Genomic DNA, 13,712 nt, shown 5'->3' on the forward strand with positions numbered 1-13,712 from the left:
GGAAGGTTGCTAATTCTGTGGACCCCCAGCTCCAAAAGGGGGGTCCTCTAAGGATTCTGGGACCCGTGTGATCTCCGGGCGTAGGGGAGGTAGCGCATCCTTGAGCCAGGATGGGATATGAGAAGTGACTTTCCACCCGTGGACGTGGCAGGGCGAGGAACGCGGGACTGGGATGCCAGCCCGAGTGGGTAGGTTGTTTCCTACGCCCCTGATGTTCCAGTGTCCGGCCATTCGGGCACGGTCTCTGCTTTAAATGGAGATGCTTCTGACCTAAACCAACGGTGTTCTGGCCAAGCAGTAGTAGCATCTGCACTTACCGGCCTAGGTGCAAAGTGCCACGAAAGACAAAACCTTTCCAGCGTCTGTCCTGGCACTGGCTAAAACCTCAGCACACCCGCAGAGGCACTAACACGACCCTCTGGGAGACAGTGGTGTCCATGAAGAGGGTACCTTTTGGGTACCATTTAAGGGAAGATGCTGTTGGGGGGCAGGGTTGGGCATTAGAAAGGAGGAGGTACCCTGGAAAGGTCAGGTTCCCCAGAGTTGCAGACAGGTTGGGCCCATCTGGGAAATTCTAGTGACAGGGGAACCTGAGGTGGATGTCTGATGCCAGAGATATGGGGGTGTCTGGTGGTTTGAGGCGTGAGGATTTGGGGGTGTCCAGGAAATGTCCGACATGGGGAAGATTTTGGAGCATCCCAAAGGCTGAAAGTGAGCTGCAGAGCGCGGCCACCTCTTGGAGGACTGAGAGGTGCAGGGATGCACTCCAGGGAGTGGGTGGCGGTGGGGGGCAGCATCTGTGCGCAGAGGCTACGTTCCAGGAGTGTGTGGAGGTTTGGGGGGATGCGGGGTGCCAGGGTCCGTGTCAGGAATTCTGGGTGCAGGTCTCATGTCCTGGGAATCTGGAGGGCATGTTGGGGAGTTTTGTGTGCTAGGGCCAGACCACCCCAGGAGTTCTGGGGTGGGAGGTCTGAGTCCGTGCTGCAAGAACCGAGGCGAGCAGGTGGGGGCGGGGCGGGGGCAGGACGAGAGGGTGCAATTCACCAGGACCCTCCTAAAGGCTGAGGGAGCAGCTTTCCACAGCCCCCTCCCCCACTACCATCTGAGCTCAGCTCCGGTTTTTGGCTTGGGTCACTGTTCCTCCTCCCCCTACATTGTCACTAATTATTTTTTAAAAATCAGTTCTTGATGGGTTGCCCTCCTGGGGTGAAGGGCAGGAGGCTAGGAAACCCTCCTGTGGCTTAAAGGCCAGCCCCACCCACTTGGGGTCCCCACCCCTTCCCAGAGTGCCCCTTCCCTCAACCGTGTGGCATGCAGCCCCCCGGCGCTTATTGCTGAGGTGGAGTTGTGGGGGGAGAGGTCCAGGTTGAGGGAGGCATGCAGAGTAGGGGGGAGGTACCCAAATGTAACTGGCATAATTTGGACGTATTTACACGAGTTGATGGGAGGGGGTGTCCTATGGCTCATGGAGACCTGAGAAGGCTTTATTTGGGGGGTGGGGCGTAGAGTGAGGGACATGGGCTTTGGCCCCTCCCCTCCATCCTGGGGCCCAGGTCGGGGTGAGGGGCCCGGGGGTGTCTGCTGGCGTGGTCGTCCCCGTTGCATATTATTAATGACTTTGATTTTTTTTTTTAAAAAAAACCCTTTTCCCCAGCCCCCCCACCCCCAGCTCCTTTGACCTTCTTCCCTGTCACCCCCGAGTCCCCCCACAGGGGGGAGGGGAGCGCTAGAGGATGGAGGGCAGGGTTGGGGGAGCACGGCGGGTGGCCCTGGGAGAGCCAGGGGGGGTGGCAAGGGGCGCGAGGCGCAGAGACACCCCGCTCAGGCCCGCGATGCTGCTCAGGCTGCGGGATTTCTCGTAACCTGGGGGGAGGGGCGGAAACACGGGGAGGAAGCATGGAGAAGGGGGGCATGGGGAGGGTCCCATAGACAGAGAGACCCCAAGACAGAGGGAGGGAGGCAGGAGAGAAACAGACAGAAGGAATACCAGATGGAGAGAGACAGAGAGGAGGTGAGAGAGACACCAAGCCACAAAAAGACAGAGGGAAAGAGGCGAAGAGATGGACAGAGGCGGACCAAGGAGATGGAGAGAGAGAGAGAAGTGAACAAATCGGACAGTCAGTCGCATCACGGAGAAAGGTTCAGACATGGGGAGGGGGGAGAGACTCAGGGTTAGGAGGCAGGGTGGTGCCCACCGAGCCTCCCCCACCCCATCCCCACGCATCCCGGCCCCCCTTCCCTCCCCACATTGGCCCCCTCATCTGAGGCAAAAAGGGGGGCGGGTAGCAAGGCGGATGGTGGCAGCAGGGGCATCAGCGGGAGCTCAGGTGGGAGGCATGTAGGGGAGCAGCGTGGGGAGGACTTGAGAGGGGGCTGTCAGGGCTGTCAGGGTGGGGGGCTCACCGAGATGTAGAGAAAGGAGAGGGGGCTCTGTGAGGGGCTCAATGGAGCGGAAGCCCGCAGGGCCCCTGGGGCGGAGAGTGGTTCCAAGGGTAGCCTGGGGGCAGAGGCTCACCTGGAGGTCACGTGGGGCCTCTTTCAGGGGCCAGGGAACCTCAATGGGAACGTTCTGATGGGAAGGTCTTGACAGCCACGGGGCTCTAAGATCCGGGAGCGAGGGAGTGGTTTCTTGGAAGCTTAACAATGTCTTAAGAGTTCTGCCAGTGTCGGGGGGGGGGGGGGGGGGGGGGGGGGCGGCTTTTCTAAGCGGGGCCAAGGGATCTGTCTGGGCAACGGTGTCTTGGCCACAGGAGAGCGAGCCTGAGGGGTTGGAAGCCCACTACCTTGGGGACACCCCTTCCCAGCCATTTCCCATTGCTAACCTGGGGGGAAGGGGCAGGGGGGGACCGAGGGTCTCGCGAGGTCTCAGGCGGTGACAAGAGCTGGGGACAGAAATACACAGAGTCATGGCGGGGGGCGGGGTGGTCATGGGGAACCCCCCCAACACAGCTTCACTGTTGGGGGTCGGAGAAACGCCGGATCTCTTCCTCCTCTCTGGTGTTTTCCGAGGAAGGGGAGCAGTGAAATGGGGGGCCGCCAGACATCAAATATGGAAGGAGCTTCCGGGGTGGCTGGGGTTCTGGGGGAGGGGGGAGGAGGGGAGGAGGGCGCAAGGGAGGAGGGAAAAGGCTGGGGAGGAAGGGGGGTCACGTTTCAGGTGTTAGGTGGCTGGTGAGGGAAGATGGAGAAGGGAGAGATCACTGGGCAGGTGGAGGACCAGCCAGGAGGAAGGGTCTTGGGGGGAGGGGAGGAGGGCAACAATGGAGGGTGGGTCATGGAGGAAGGAGAGGAACGGGAGAGTGAGGAAGGCGGGGTCCAGGATTCAGTCAGCCCCATCAGCTCCAGCCATTATTTGAGTTCAATGAATGGATTTTGGCATCAGAGGCGAGAGAAGCAGAGACCTCCCACCTCACCTCCAGCCCTCCCTCCCCACATCCCCAAATCCTCCCCACTCCCTCTGCCCCTCAATTCCAAGGGGCCCACCCAGACTTGGGGGTGGGGGGACAAAGGGCGGGAACAGGACTGGGTGCAAGCAGAGGCAGGGGTGAGATGGGAGTGGGGAGGGGCTGGTAATGAGATGAAAATGGAAGATGGTGTGGGGGGTGGCTACAGAAAGGAGAGGCTGAGGGATGAGAAAGCCACACAAATCCCCTCTGGGTCCTATCCCCTCTGCCATGACCTGGGGCAGTCATGGCCTTCCCTGAACTTTTGTGAAACAAGGAGACTTAGGCAAGGCTGTCTCTGGAGCCTCCCCAAGTCCCGCTATAGCATCTCCTTAGGCTGCGGGCAAGGATTTAGGATGTGTCCGCATTTCTCAGGGAGATTCCACAGGTGTTTGTTGAATGAGTAAGTGATGGGTCGAATTCCTTCGGGGGGGCTCTTCATCATTTTTAAGATCAATCCAGCCTCTCACCGTGGCCAAAATACCCTCTCTATCCTCCTGCACAGCCTGTCTGGCACCCCTCTCCCTTGGGCTGCCTGGCTGCGGCCACACTTCCCTCCTTGCTGTTTCTTTAAAAACCAAGCTCATACCACCTCGGGACCTCAGGACCTTTGCACTTGCTGTTCCTTCTGGCTGCCTGGCCCCTTCTACCTTTCAGGTTTCATGTCACCTCAGAAAGCTCCTCCACAAACACTCTTATCTTAAGTGACAAGAGGTTGGTTTTTTGTTTTTGTTTTTAAACTTCTTTATTTTCTGCTTCCTCCACTCAGGGGGTATCCAACTTTTCCTGTAAAGGGCCTGGTAGTATTTTCGGCTCTGTGGGCCACACAGTCTCTGTCACAACTATTCTATTCTACTGTTCCAGTGAAGCTTTAATTACAAATCAGCTGGCCGACAGAGCTGGCCCCCCGGCCAGCCGGTGCCAATCCACAGCCCAGAGTATGAACTCCGTGACGGCAGATTCTTGCCGTGTGCGATGCCAAACCTCCAGCACCTGGAACTGTGCCCTCAGTGGTTAGTTACTGAATGGATGGATGGATGGACGGATGGATGGAGAAATGGAGCTAGGGGTTAGCTAGGGTCATTGTAAGGGTTACAGAAGATCCGTTAAATTCTGGCACGTGCTAAGTGCTTGGTTATGTTTGCTGAATGACTCACTAGCAACTCTCCCTTCCCTCTGTCCCCAGCCCTTTCCCTCCTGTCCCCTGACTCTCTGCCTCCTTCCTCTGCATCCCCAACAGTCCTGACCCAGGCTCCGGATTCTTGTCCCTGTCTCCTCCTCCAGTCCGTCCCCGAGGGTCCAGAGCTGACCTGCTCTCCCTGGACAAGGCCCCAGCCCCTCAGCCCGGCCCTGCTTTCCTGCCTCATGGTGGTGGCAAGCCCCCAGTCTCCTGGCTTTGCTTGTGCTTGTCACTCTCGTCACTACTGTCACCTGGGATCACTTCCTCGCCAGCAGTCAGGATAACCCTATCAGTTCTCAATTCCTCCAGAAAGCCTTTCCTGTGGCTTCCTCCTACCCTGGGGGGGAGGGTAGTCCTCTTACTGTATGACCCTGTGCCATCTCCACATCCTCAGATGTCGCCTCAAGGAGTGACTTTCTCTATCTGTGTCTGCCTCTCCCAACAGACGGAGAGAGAGCTCCTGGGGAGGGGAGGGGCGATTCTGTTCACTGATGAAGTCCCATGCGGGGGCCCTGAGGGTGCTTTATAAACTGGTCTGCTCACAGGTGTCTAAAAGAGAGGCCGAGTCTTTTTCATCCCATTATGCACCCCAAAGAGTGTCCTGGGTGTGCACCCCATTTTCTGGATTGAATTTTTAAAAAACCAAAAGTGGGAGCAGGGAGAGAGATGTGAATGGGGGTGAGGATGGGGGTCAGTCGCGAGGGCAGGGAGGGCGGTCAGGCATGTGGTGGGAAGGGTCGGGGTTAGTTTTGGGGGGTCAGTGAGGGGCAGGGCAAGTCCTGGGCAGGTGGGTGCAGGGTCAGTGTCCGGAGTGAAGGTTAATTGGATGGAGCTCTTCATGGCGAAGGGGCGGGAGTCTCTGTCAGTGGGAGCTGCATGTGCTCAGAGGGGTTAGTCAAGAGGCAGGGGTCAGAGGGTGGGGGCTACTTACCCCGGGGGGGAGGGGGTTCGTCCACTAGGGGGATATCCAGGCTGCAGCGTTGGCGTTGAGGTCGGGCAAGAAGCTGGGGGGGCCTGGCTTACGCCAGTCTGGGGGGAGCAGTGGGGGAGCACCGGTGGCTGGGGGTGGGGGAAGAGGCCAGAGGGTCGGGGTGGGGGAAATGGAGATGGAATAAAGACAGGTGAAGGGTCAGTGGTGAGGAAACCTGGGGTTGGGGGGGGGGGCTCTGGGAGGGAGGAGGTTTGGGGATGGGATGGGGGAAGGGAAGTCCAGCACCTCCTCCCCCATCCCCCTCTCCCCCCTCCTCTGGGGGAGGTGAGAGAGGGAGGGTCCCAGGGGTCCAGTGGAGGGCACCTCACCTTTCCGGATGGAGCCGTCAGGGGAAGGAGCATAGTCAGTGAGGAGGAAGCAGGCTCGGTCCCGGCTGTAGCGGCCCCGGCTCCCGGGGGTGATGGGGCTCTTGTCTTCTGGGGACATGGCGGGCTGGTCAATGGCCGGGCAGTCCTCATGGGCGAGCGCGGCTGCTGCTGGGTCCCCGTTGGGGCGGGGATCTGTATTCCCAGGGTCAGACAGAGACACAAAGGAAAGAGTGAGGTGTGGAAACTCACAGTGGGGACACTAACCAGGAGAAGGTGTTGGCAGACTTGGATGCTGCAAGTAGGTGACTGAAGGTCAGGGTGTGGGAGGTAGCGGAAGGGCCCAACTGGGAGCAGGGTGTTGGGGGCGTGGCTGGTGGGCTTGGGGAGTGGGCCACTGGGGAAGGGTGGATGGGATGGCGCTGGACAGAGGTGCATAGGAGAGCGTAGGGTGCTAAGAAGTGGTTGTCAGGCCAGGTGTCAGGTGCTGGGAAGGGCAGAGCTGGGGCAGGATGTGGAGCATTGGGCACCCGTTGGAGGGATGGGTGGAGGGGGACACGGGGAAGGTGATTGGGAAGCAAGCTGAGTAGACTGAGCGGGGAGGGACTGGGGTAGGGTGTCGACTTGGTAGGGTGTTGGGTTGGCGTACATCCTGGTGGGAATGTCAGGGGGCTGGGAGGTGCTTATTTAGGGAGGGGTGCTGGGTACTGGTAAGGACACAGTGAGGAAGGGTTAGAAGGTGACAGATGAGGGAGGGGGAAGTGGGGGTCCCCCAGGCTCTGACTCGAGCTATTTTTAATTGGTGTGAAACTGGGTCAGCAGCTGAGGGAGCAAGCCAGGGGGGCCGGACGGCCCAGCTCCCTTTCTTGACCTACTTAAGACATGGGGGTGGGGCCCACCAGACTCTCCCTCCTCCCCGACTAACACCCCAATCTCTGCCTCTGAGGCACAGACTCCCCTGGGGGGGAGGGTAGCGCAAGGCACAGCCAAGTCTTCTCCCACCTCACCGGTTCCACCTCTTCCTCTCTGAACCTCTCAGACCCCTCTCTGCAGAGCCAGAGACTGGGCCCTGGGTACCCAGTCACTACCCCCGTCACCTGGCCTTTCCACCTGCTGGGCCTGTCTCCCCTAGCCACTCTCTGACTCCTACTTTTTAGTCTTAAGTCTTGTTTCCTCTCTTGGTATCACTGTTTGAATAAACTTGAACTCTGGGCCACTGACCACCCCATCTCACCCTCCACCTCGGTCCTGTCTCTCCCTCTTCACTGACAGTCTCTTGGTCTCAGACTCTATGGCCTTTACACTTTTTCCGGGTGTTCTCCGGGAAGCTCAGGGGCCGCAACCATCCCTGGGCCTCTCGTCTCCATCCAGCCCATGATTCACGTGTGAGACCCTCTCTCCCTGTGTCTCCCAGGTCGCCCTGAATACTTCAGTTGCAAGTCTGTCTCCCTCAAAAACTGTCCCTGTCCCATGAAATCTCTGTCTCTGTCCTTGTTTATTTCTGTGCCCTGTCCCTGGCCTCAGCAATTGCCATTCACTTTTCTCTCCCCTCTCTGTTGCTGACCACCCAGTCTCTCCAAACCTCAGCATCCACCTCCTGACCCCCTCAAAACCTCCCCACCTCCTCCCATGCATCTCTGCCTGCACCGCACCCCCCCCACCCCATACACCCCTCATGCCCCCTCCTCACCTGCCCGGTTGATCTCAATTACTTCCTCCTGAGCCAATGGGCAAGGCTCCCCAGGGGCAGGCAGAGGGGGCAGCCCCATGATCCCAAGCCCACCCGCTCCCCCCCTGAGCAGCCCGGGGTGCGTGTGGGGCCCCGGTGGGTAGGCCCCAGCCATAGTCACCCCCATGGAGGGCGGGGTGATAGGTGGTGGGGGGCTGATACCGCCACTGCCGTGGTGAGGGTGGGGTGGGGGCGGCGGGGGCGGGTCAGGCTTGCAGTAGTTGGGTGAGCCGGGCTGCGGGGGGCGGGGGATGTGTTTATTCTTCTTCTTAGGCAGCTTCTGCTTGGCCATGGCCAGCGAGTAGTACATGCCAAAGTTGTTGACAATGACAGGCACGGGCATGGCAATGGTGAGCACCCCGGCCAGGGCACACAGCGCCCCGACCAGCATCCCCGACCACGTCTTGGGGTACATGTCTCCGTAGCCCAGGGTGGTCATGGTGACCACGGCCCACCAGAAGCCAATGGGGATGTTCTTGAAGTAGGTGTGGTTGGAGCCCAGAATGTCATCTGGGTCGGCGCCAATGCGCTCGGCGTAGTAGATCATGGTGGCGAAGATGAGCACGCCCAGCGCCAGGAAGATGATGAGCAGCAGGAACTCGTTGGTGCTGGCGCGGAGCGTGTGGCCCAGCACACGCAGCCCCACGAAGTGGCGCGTGAGCTTGAAGATCCGCAGGATGCGCACGAAGCGGACGACCCGCAGGAAGCCCAGCACGTCCTTGGCGGCCTTGGAGCTGAGGCCGGAGAGGCCCACCTCGAGATAGAAGGGCAGGATGGCCACACAGTCGATGATGTTGAGGCTGCTCTTGAGAAACTCCACCTTGTCCGGGCAGAAGGTGATACGCATGAGGAACTCAAAGGTGAACCAGACCACGCACACGCCCTCCACGTACGTCAGGAAGGGCTCTGTCTCCACCTCCACGTTGGTGATATTCTCCGGCGGGGCCCCGGGGATCGGGGAGGCCTGTGTCACCGTCTTGTTGCTGATGTGGATGAAGCCCTCGTGGGTCTCCAGGCAGAAGGTGGTGATGGAGATGAGGATGAAGAAGAGGGAGGCGAAGGCCACATACTGCGGGACAGGGCAGGAGAGAAGGCGAGAGGTGACCTGGGCATCTGGTCCACGAGACCCTCCCAGTGGCTCCTTTCCTAGCTCCAAATGCTTCCCTCTGATCCTCTCCCCTCTAAAGCTAGTAAAAGGGAAGGTAGAGGACCAGCTCCGGAGAGGAGCTGGCCCTAGTGGCCAAAGCACATGGGCAACTTCTGTCCTGGAAACAGCGATTTCTGGCCCCATGCTCTGTCTCCTAGACCACCTCCCCTCACTCTCCTGTCCCCTGTGCCCTATCTCTGGGCTCTGCTATGGGATCCAGGTGTGGGAGGGGAGACTTCAGATCACACCCCCTGTATCTCAGAGGGTTTGGGGGTGGGCCTGGAGCTGAGGGAAGGGGAAGGAGAGAATGTGGGTGGGGAGGCAGAACCAGGAGGTGGCTAACAGTAAAATCTTGGGTTTGAATCCAGCTTTTCCCCTGCCTAACTTGGATAAGGTGGTTAAGTTTTCCAGACCTCAAGTTTCTACAGGATTATTGTGAGGATCACATTAGGCAAGTAGACAAAGGTTCTGGCTGAGAAAACAGTGTTTGGCCCAGTGTCTGGAACTCAGTAATGTCTGAGCTCTTATGAGGGTATAGGGCTTTTTTTTTTGGGGGGGGGGGGAGGCCAAGGCCTCAGAAAGGAGTCAGGGTTTAGGGACCTTGGTGACAATGTATGAGCCCCAGAAAAGTGAGAAGGCTGGATGAGGCCCTCACCCAGAGAGGACAGGACAGGGCAGGGATGGAAGAACACAGGGGAGGGAGGGGTGTTCTGGCCCTGAAGCCGGGAGGAAGTGTCAAGTCTGCCCAAAGAGAGGGGGTAGATATTGAGGAGAGGTGGGGTTTAAGGCTCTCAAGAGGAATGGAGGGTCAGGGGCCTAGACCTGGGAGAGAGCACAGGACTTAGGGACAAAGTAGGTGAAGGGACTTTTCAGAGGTGCAGAGAATTGGGGGTGGGGGCGTGCTTGGTCATCTCAGGATGAGGGATGACCAGAGTCCTGCCAAACTATTGTGGGTTTTGATGAAGGCTTTGATGAGGAAGGGAGAGGGTGAAGTTAAGATCTGGGAGAAGTGGATGGATCGGGCCCCTCGAGATGATAGTGGGCTTTATCAAATACACCTGGTGAAGCAGTTAGTCCTTGGATAGGAAAGGGAATCAATGTTGGGGCAAAGAGGGGCTTTAATCAGGTGGGTAGAGGAGGTGGAAGGGCCTGGGGTGCAGAGAAGAGAGTGGGGGCCAGGGTCGGGCTGCAGAGAGGACCCTAAACCTTGGGGAGGTTTGGGGGTCAGCGTGGGCCCTTTCTGCCCCGCCCCCCTCTTGGTTTCTCCGCAGTGGTTTAAGAGGCCAGAGGCCGCTGCAGAGCGCATGCCTGGAGCTCCCCCGCGCCTGCTCCGAGCCGGGCGCGCGGCTCAGGATGCGGCACCGCAGTGGGGGCGGGCGGCCCGGGCCGGGGGGCGGGGCGCGCGGCGGCCAGCACCGCGGACAGTTCCCCCGCCGCAGTGCGCAGCCGCAGGGGCTGGGAGCCTTTTTAACCCCATCGAGGCTGCAACCGAGCTGGCCTCGCGCAGCCGCAGTGCCGCCGCTTCACAGCGGGAGGCCGCCGGCCCAGAGCTGTATTAACTCCTTCCCTCCCAGGACACAGAAAGGAAGGTGGGCTTCGCCGCAGTGGGCAGCTGTAGAGGCTGGACAGCTTCGGGACTGGTTTAACCCCTAGTCCCGAGAAGGCTCAAAAGCAGAAGGGGTAGAAGGGCATACAGTCCCTGTAGGAAGCAAAGGAGAGATTACGAGGAAAGGGAGGAGGGGGAGGTAGGGCCGGACCCTCCACTTTTCACTGGCTTCAGCTCCAACTCTACCAAGCTATCTCACTTGAGGCTGGAAAGTGAATGGCGCGCCATGGACACTCAAAAATATTTGTGGAGTCAATGAGTGACCCCTGTAGCTGTCCCGGACGTCTAGTCTCACCTCAGCACCCTTCAATGGGGTCGCAACAAGGAAGGGCGCCCCAGGCCATGAGGGGAAAGGGCCACCTAGAAGCCTGACGGGGGCACGTAGGGCTACGTCCCTTCTGTACCTCGTCCTCCCCACCTCCCCCCACCCAACCCCAAATCTCGCCAACTCAGCGCTTCCCCGGGGCCAAACTTTATGCGGAGCCTCCGGGCCCCCCTCCCCGTTGTTCCCTCCCCCAGCATGAATGCGGCACTGCGGCTCCGCGTCCTTCCCGGCTCAGGACGCGGCACGGTGGGGGGAGGGGGCAGGACTGGTTCCTCAGGGTGTTTAGGTCCCCAGGAGGCTAGAAGGGGTCCCTGGAGTTGCTCTTTCCCTCTTTCTAATTCCCCCCATTTTGAACTGCCCTCCTCTCTCGCAACACGGGGAGGAAGTTAGGAGGAGGAAGAGGTTCAAGGGAGAAGGAGGGAGAAGAGTAGCTATTTAGCTTGGGGAGTTACAAATGTTTGAAGTTATAAAAGTTTGGGGACGGGGAGATGGAGGGAGCTCAGGGAAAATCTGGAATTCAAGGGAGATAGGGTGGAGGAAACATAAGGCCTGAGTGTGTGTTCTCTTTGGTTCACCTTGGAGTGCGGGGAGAAGCTGAGGAGCTCAGTCCAGAGCTTTGGACTTGGAGGGAGGGAGTTGGAAAAGGGGAAGCAGGCAGGCCCGGGGGCGGGTGGAAAGATACCAAAGCAGGGTCGAAAGAACTGGGAGCTATTTTGAGAAGGAAGTTTTGGGGCTGATAACTTGAGGGAGGTGCCAAGGATTAAGGTTAGGTAAAGTTCTGGAGCAGCGAAAAAAGTCATTTATCCACTAGGGAAGGGGCTGCGGGTGGGGGGTGGGGGGTGTCCCGGGGATGGGGGGTGTGCCAGAAGGAGAGAGTAGGCTGTGCAGCTTAAACGATGGAAGGGTGAAGCTGGGAGAATGTATGGGTGAGGAGGAAGCAATTCTGGAAAGCTTATGGGAGGTTCTGGAGACGACAGGCATATTCTCGGGGGCTCAGGAGACTTGGAGGAGTGTGAAAGCCTCTGGGGAAGTCTGGAGCTTTACAGGGAAAGTCCTTGGGATGGGAGTTGGCGTGGAGGATGCATGAAGGGACTTGAACACAGATAGGTCCCGAGGGTCCCAGGAGGAAAGATGTCCCCAGACTTATCGTTGCAGTGAAGGGGAGGGGGAAGTATCTTAGCCAGAGCAAGTGGTCTGGACATTCAGAGGGGTTCAAGACGCTCTGAAATTAGGGTGGGGAGTCTTCCGAGACTTTGGCAGAAGAATCCTGCGGAGGGGGGGTTTCAAAAATAGCCAGGACCCTCAAACTTGGAGGGGGGGTCAGGGAGAGGTGTTGGGAGAATTGAGCAACTGAGGGTTGCAGAGGGGGCTCAGGGGAGGGGTTTGTAGGGGGCGGGGAAAGGGGGGCAGTTTTCACAGGACTTGGGATACTTTGAGGTTTAAGAAAGGATGTCTTCTGAGTGTCTGGGACTGGTCCAAGAAACTGAGGGCTAAGGAAGGGGTCTTCAGGGAGTCCAAGGGGTGGCCAAGAAAAGTGAGGAGTTTAGAGGGGTTTCTGATGGCCCAGGGGTGTGGAAAGGTCTTCCGACAGTGTTCGAGGGGTCCAGGAACGGTGGGGGAGAGGTTGTTCAGAGGAGCCCAGGAGGAAGTTTCTAAGGGTCTAGGGTAACCTAGAGAAGCGGGGTGGTGTTTGAAGGGATCTGGGGAATTCTGAAGGTTGGAGAGCCATCCTCTGAGGATCTGAAGATGGCCGGGAGAGGGGGGTGTGTTCCGAGGCGGGAGACTCAGGGTTGAGGTTAAAGGCTTCTAAGAGACTGGGAGGCTGAGAGGGAGGGAGGGGCTGGGATCAGCCCTAGGATTCGGAGGGTTGGAATGGGGTGCCCCTGGGAGTGCGTGGGGAGGGGAGAGGGATAGGGACTCCGACAGCACGCTCACCCTGGCTGCCCGTGACGAGTAGGGGTCCTCGAAGAGCGCCCACACGCGAGGCTGCCAGCGGCGCCACCACGTGCCGCCCGCGCCGCCCGCGCCCCCTGGCGGGCCCCCGGCACCGCCGCCCGCGTCCTGGAAGCAGAGGCGCTTGAGCTCGCCGCCCGCGCCGTCCAGGCCGCCGACGCCCGCGCCCGCCTCGTCGTCCAGGCCCGCGTCGTGGGCGCCCCCCGCGTTGGCAGCGTTGGCGGCGCCCGCAGAGTCGGGTGCCTCAAAGGAGTCGAGTGCTTCCTCAGCATCGCGGTGCTGTCGGTAGGTCATCCAGCAGCAGGCTTCCACGTCGGTCTCGTCGATGCCCCAGAAGCCGAGCTCCTCCTCGAAGAGCGGCCCGCACACGTCGGCCGGGCAGTGCAGCTTGCCCGTGCGGTAGTAGTTGAGCACGTAGGCGAAGACGCCCGGGTGCCGGTCGAAGAAGAACTCGTCAGTGCCGGGGTCGTAGTCGAAGCGCGCCGCCGCCTCAGGCTCCGTCAGACCGGCCAGACGCGTACCCGGCAGGGTGCGCAGCGTCGAGCGGTACGTCTCATGGCGCACGCCGCCCACGTTGATCACGATCTTGCCGCTGTCGCCACCACCGCCGCCGTGCCTCCCCATGGCCGCCGCCGGCAGCCCGGGGCATGGCTCGGCGCGCCGGTCCCCGGGCCCGTGGGATGCCGGGGGGCCCGCCGGGGACGCGGCAGGGCCGGGCTGCGCAGGCTGCTGCTGCTGCTGCAGCGGCGGCGCTGGCGGCGGCGGGGAGTCGGGAGGCTGCGGCGGCGGTGCGGGCTGCTGCTTGCTGGCCCCCTGGCGCCGGCGGAAGGAGGAGACGCAGACTGAGCTCAACATTGGCCGAGGGGGGGCGGGTCTTTAGGGGCGGGGCCTTGAGGGCGTGGCCTCAGGGGAGAGACAGAAGTGATTGGGTGGAAAAAGAAATAAATAAGAGGGCGGGCCCTAAATTGGGGATTAACCGAGGTGATTGGCCTGAGGGATAGTGGGCCGGAGTTGAAACACAGAGAGAAGGGCG

General features: G+C 60.0%; 1 protein-coding gene across 6 annotated transcripts; it reads right to left on the reverse strand.

The window, feature by feature from the left end:
* Positions 1 to 1,678: 1,678 nt before the first annotated feature.
* KCNC3 (potassium voltage-gated channel subfamily C member 3) lies at positions 1,679 to 13,534 on the reverse strand. 6 transcript variants are annotated; one of them, XR_011650669.1, is made up of 6 exons: positions 12,662 to 13,534; positions 7,610 to 8,717; positions 5,923 to 6,114; positions 5,555 to 5,652; positions 2,823 to 2,882; positions 1,806 to 1,863 (listed from the first exon to the last, which is right to left on the reverse strand). XR_011650669.1 is itself a non-coding variant. In XM_053914923.1 (5 exons), exons 1-4 carry the CDS (start codon positions 13,532 to 13,534, stop codon positions 5,579 to 5,581), a joined length of 2,277 nt encoding a protein of 758 aa, XP_053770898.1. In that variant the 3' UTR covers positions 1,782 to 1,863; positions 5,555 to 5,578. The 6 variants fall into 6 exon arrangements, 4 of the variants coding, with proteins under 4 accessions (XP_053770896.1, XP_053770898.1, XP_053770900.1 ...); XR_011650668.1 differs by having other exon boundaries at positions 5,555 to 5,682; XM_053914923.1 differs by lacking the exon at positions 2,823 to 2,882 and having other exon boundaries at positions 1,782 to 1,863; positions 5,555 to 5,682.
* Positions 13,535 to 13,712: the final 178 nt, after the last annotated feature.

Source organism: Desmodus rotundus, chromosome 12 (assembly GCF_022682495.2).
Source record: "Desmodus rotundus isolate HL8 chromosome 12, HLdesRot8A.1, whole genome shotgun sequence".
In the NCBI taxonomy this organism is placed as follows: domain Eukaryota; kingdom Metazoa; phylum Chordata; class Mammalia; order Chiroptera; family Phyllostomidae; genus Desmodus; species Desmodus rotundus.

Coding starts and splice junctions, on each gene's coding strand:
- KCNC3 (XM_053914921.1), bottom strand. CDS start 13,534: ATGTTGAGCTCAGTCTGCGTCTCCTCCTTCCGCCGGCGCCAGGGGGCC. Junction 8,718..12,661: donor ACTCGTCACGGGCAGCCAGG/GTGAGCGTGCTG, acceptor CCTGTCCCGCAG/TATGTGGCCTTCGCCTCCCT. Junction 6,115..7,609: donor AATTGAGATCAACCGGGCAG/GTGAGGAGGGGG, acceptor CTGGGAATACAG/ATCCCCGCCCCAACGGGGAC.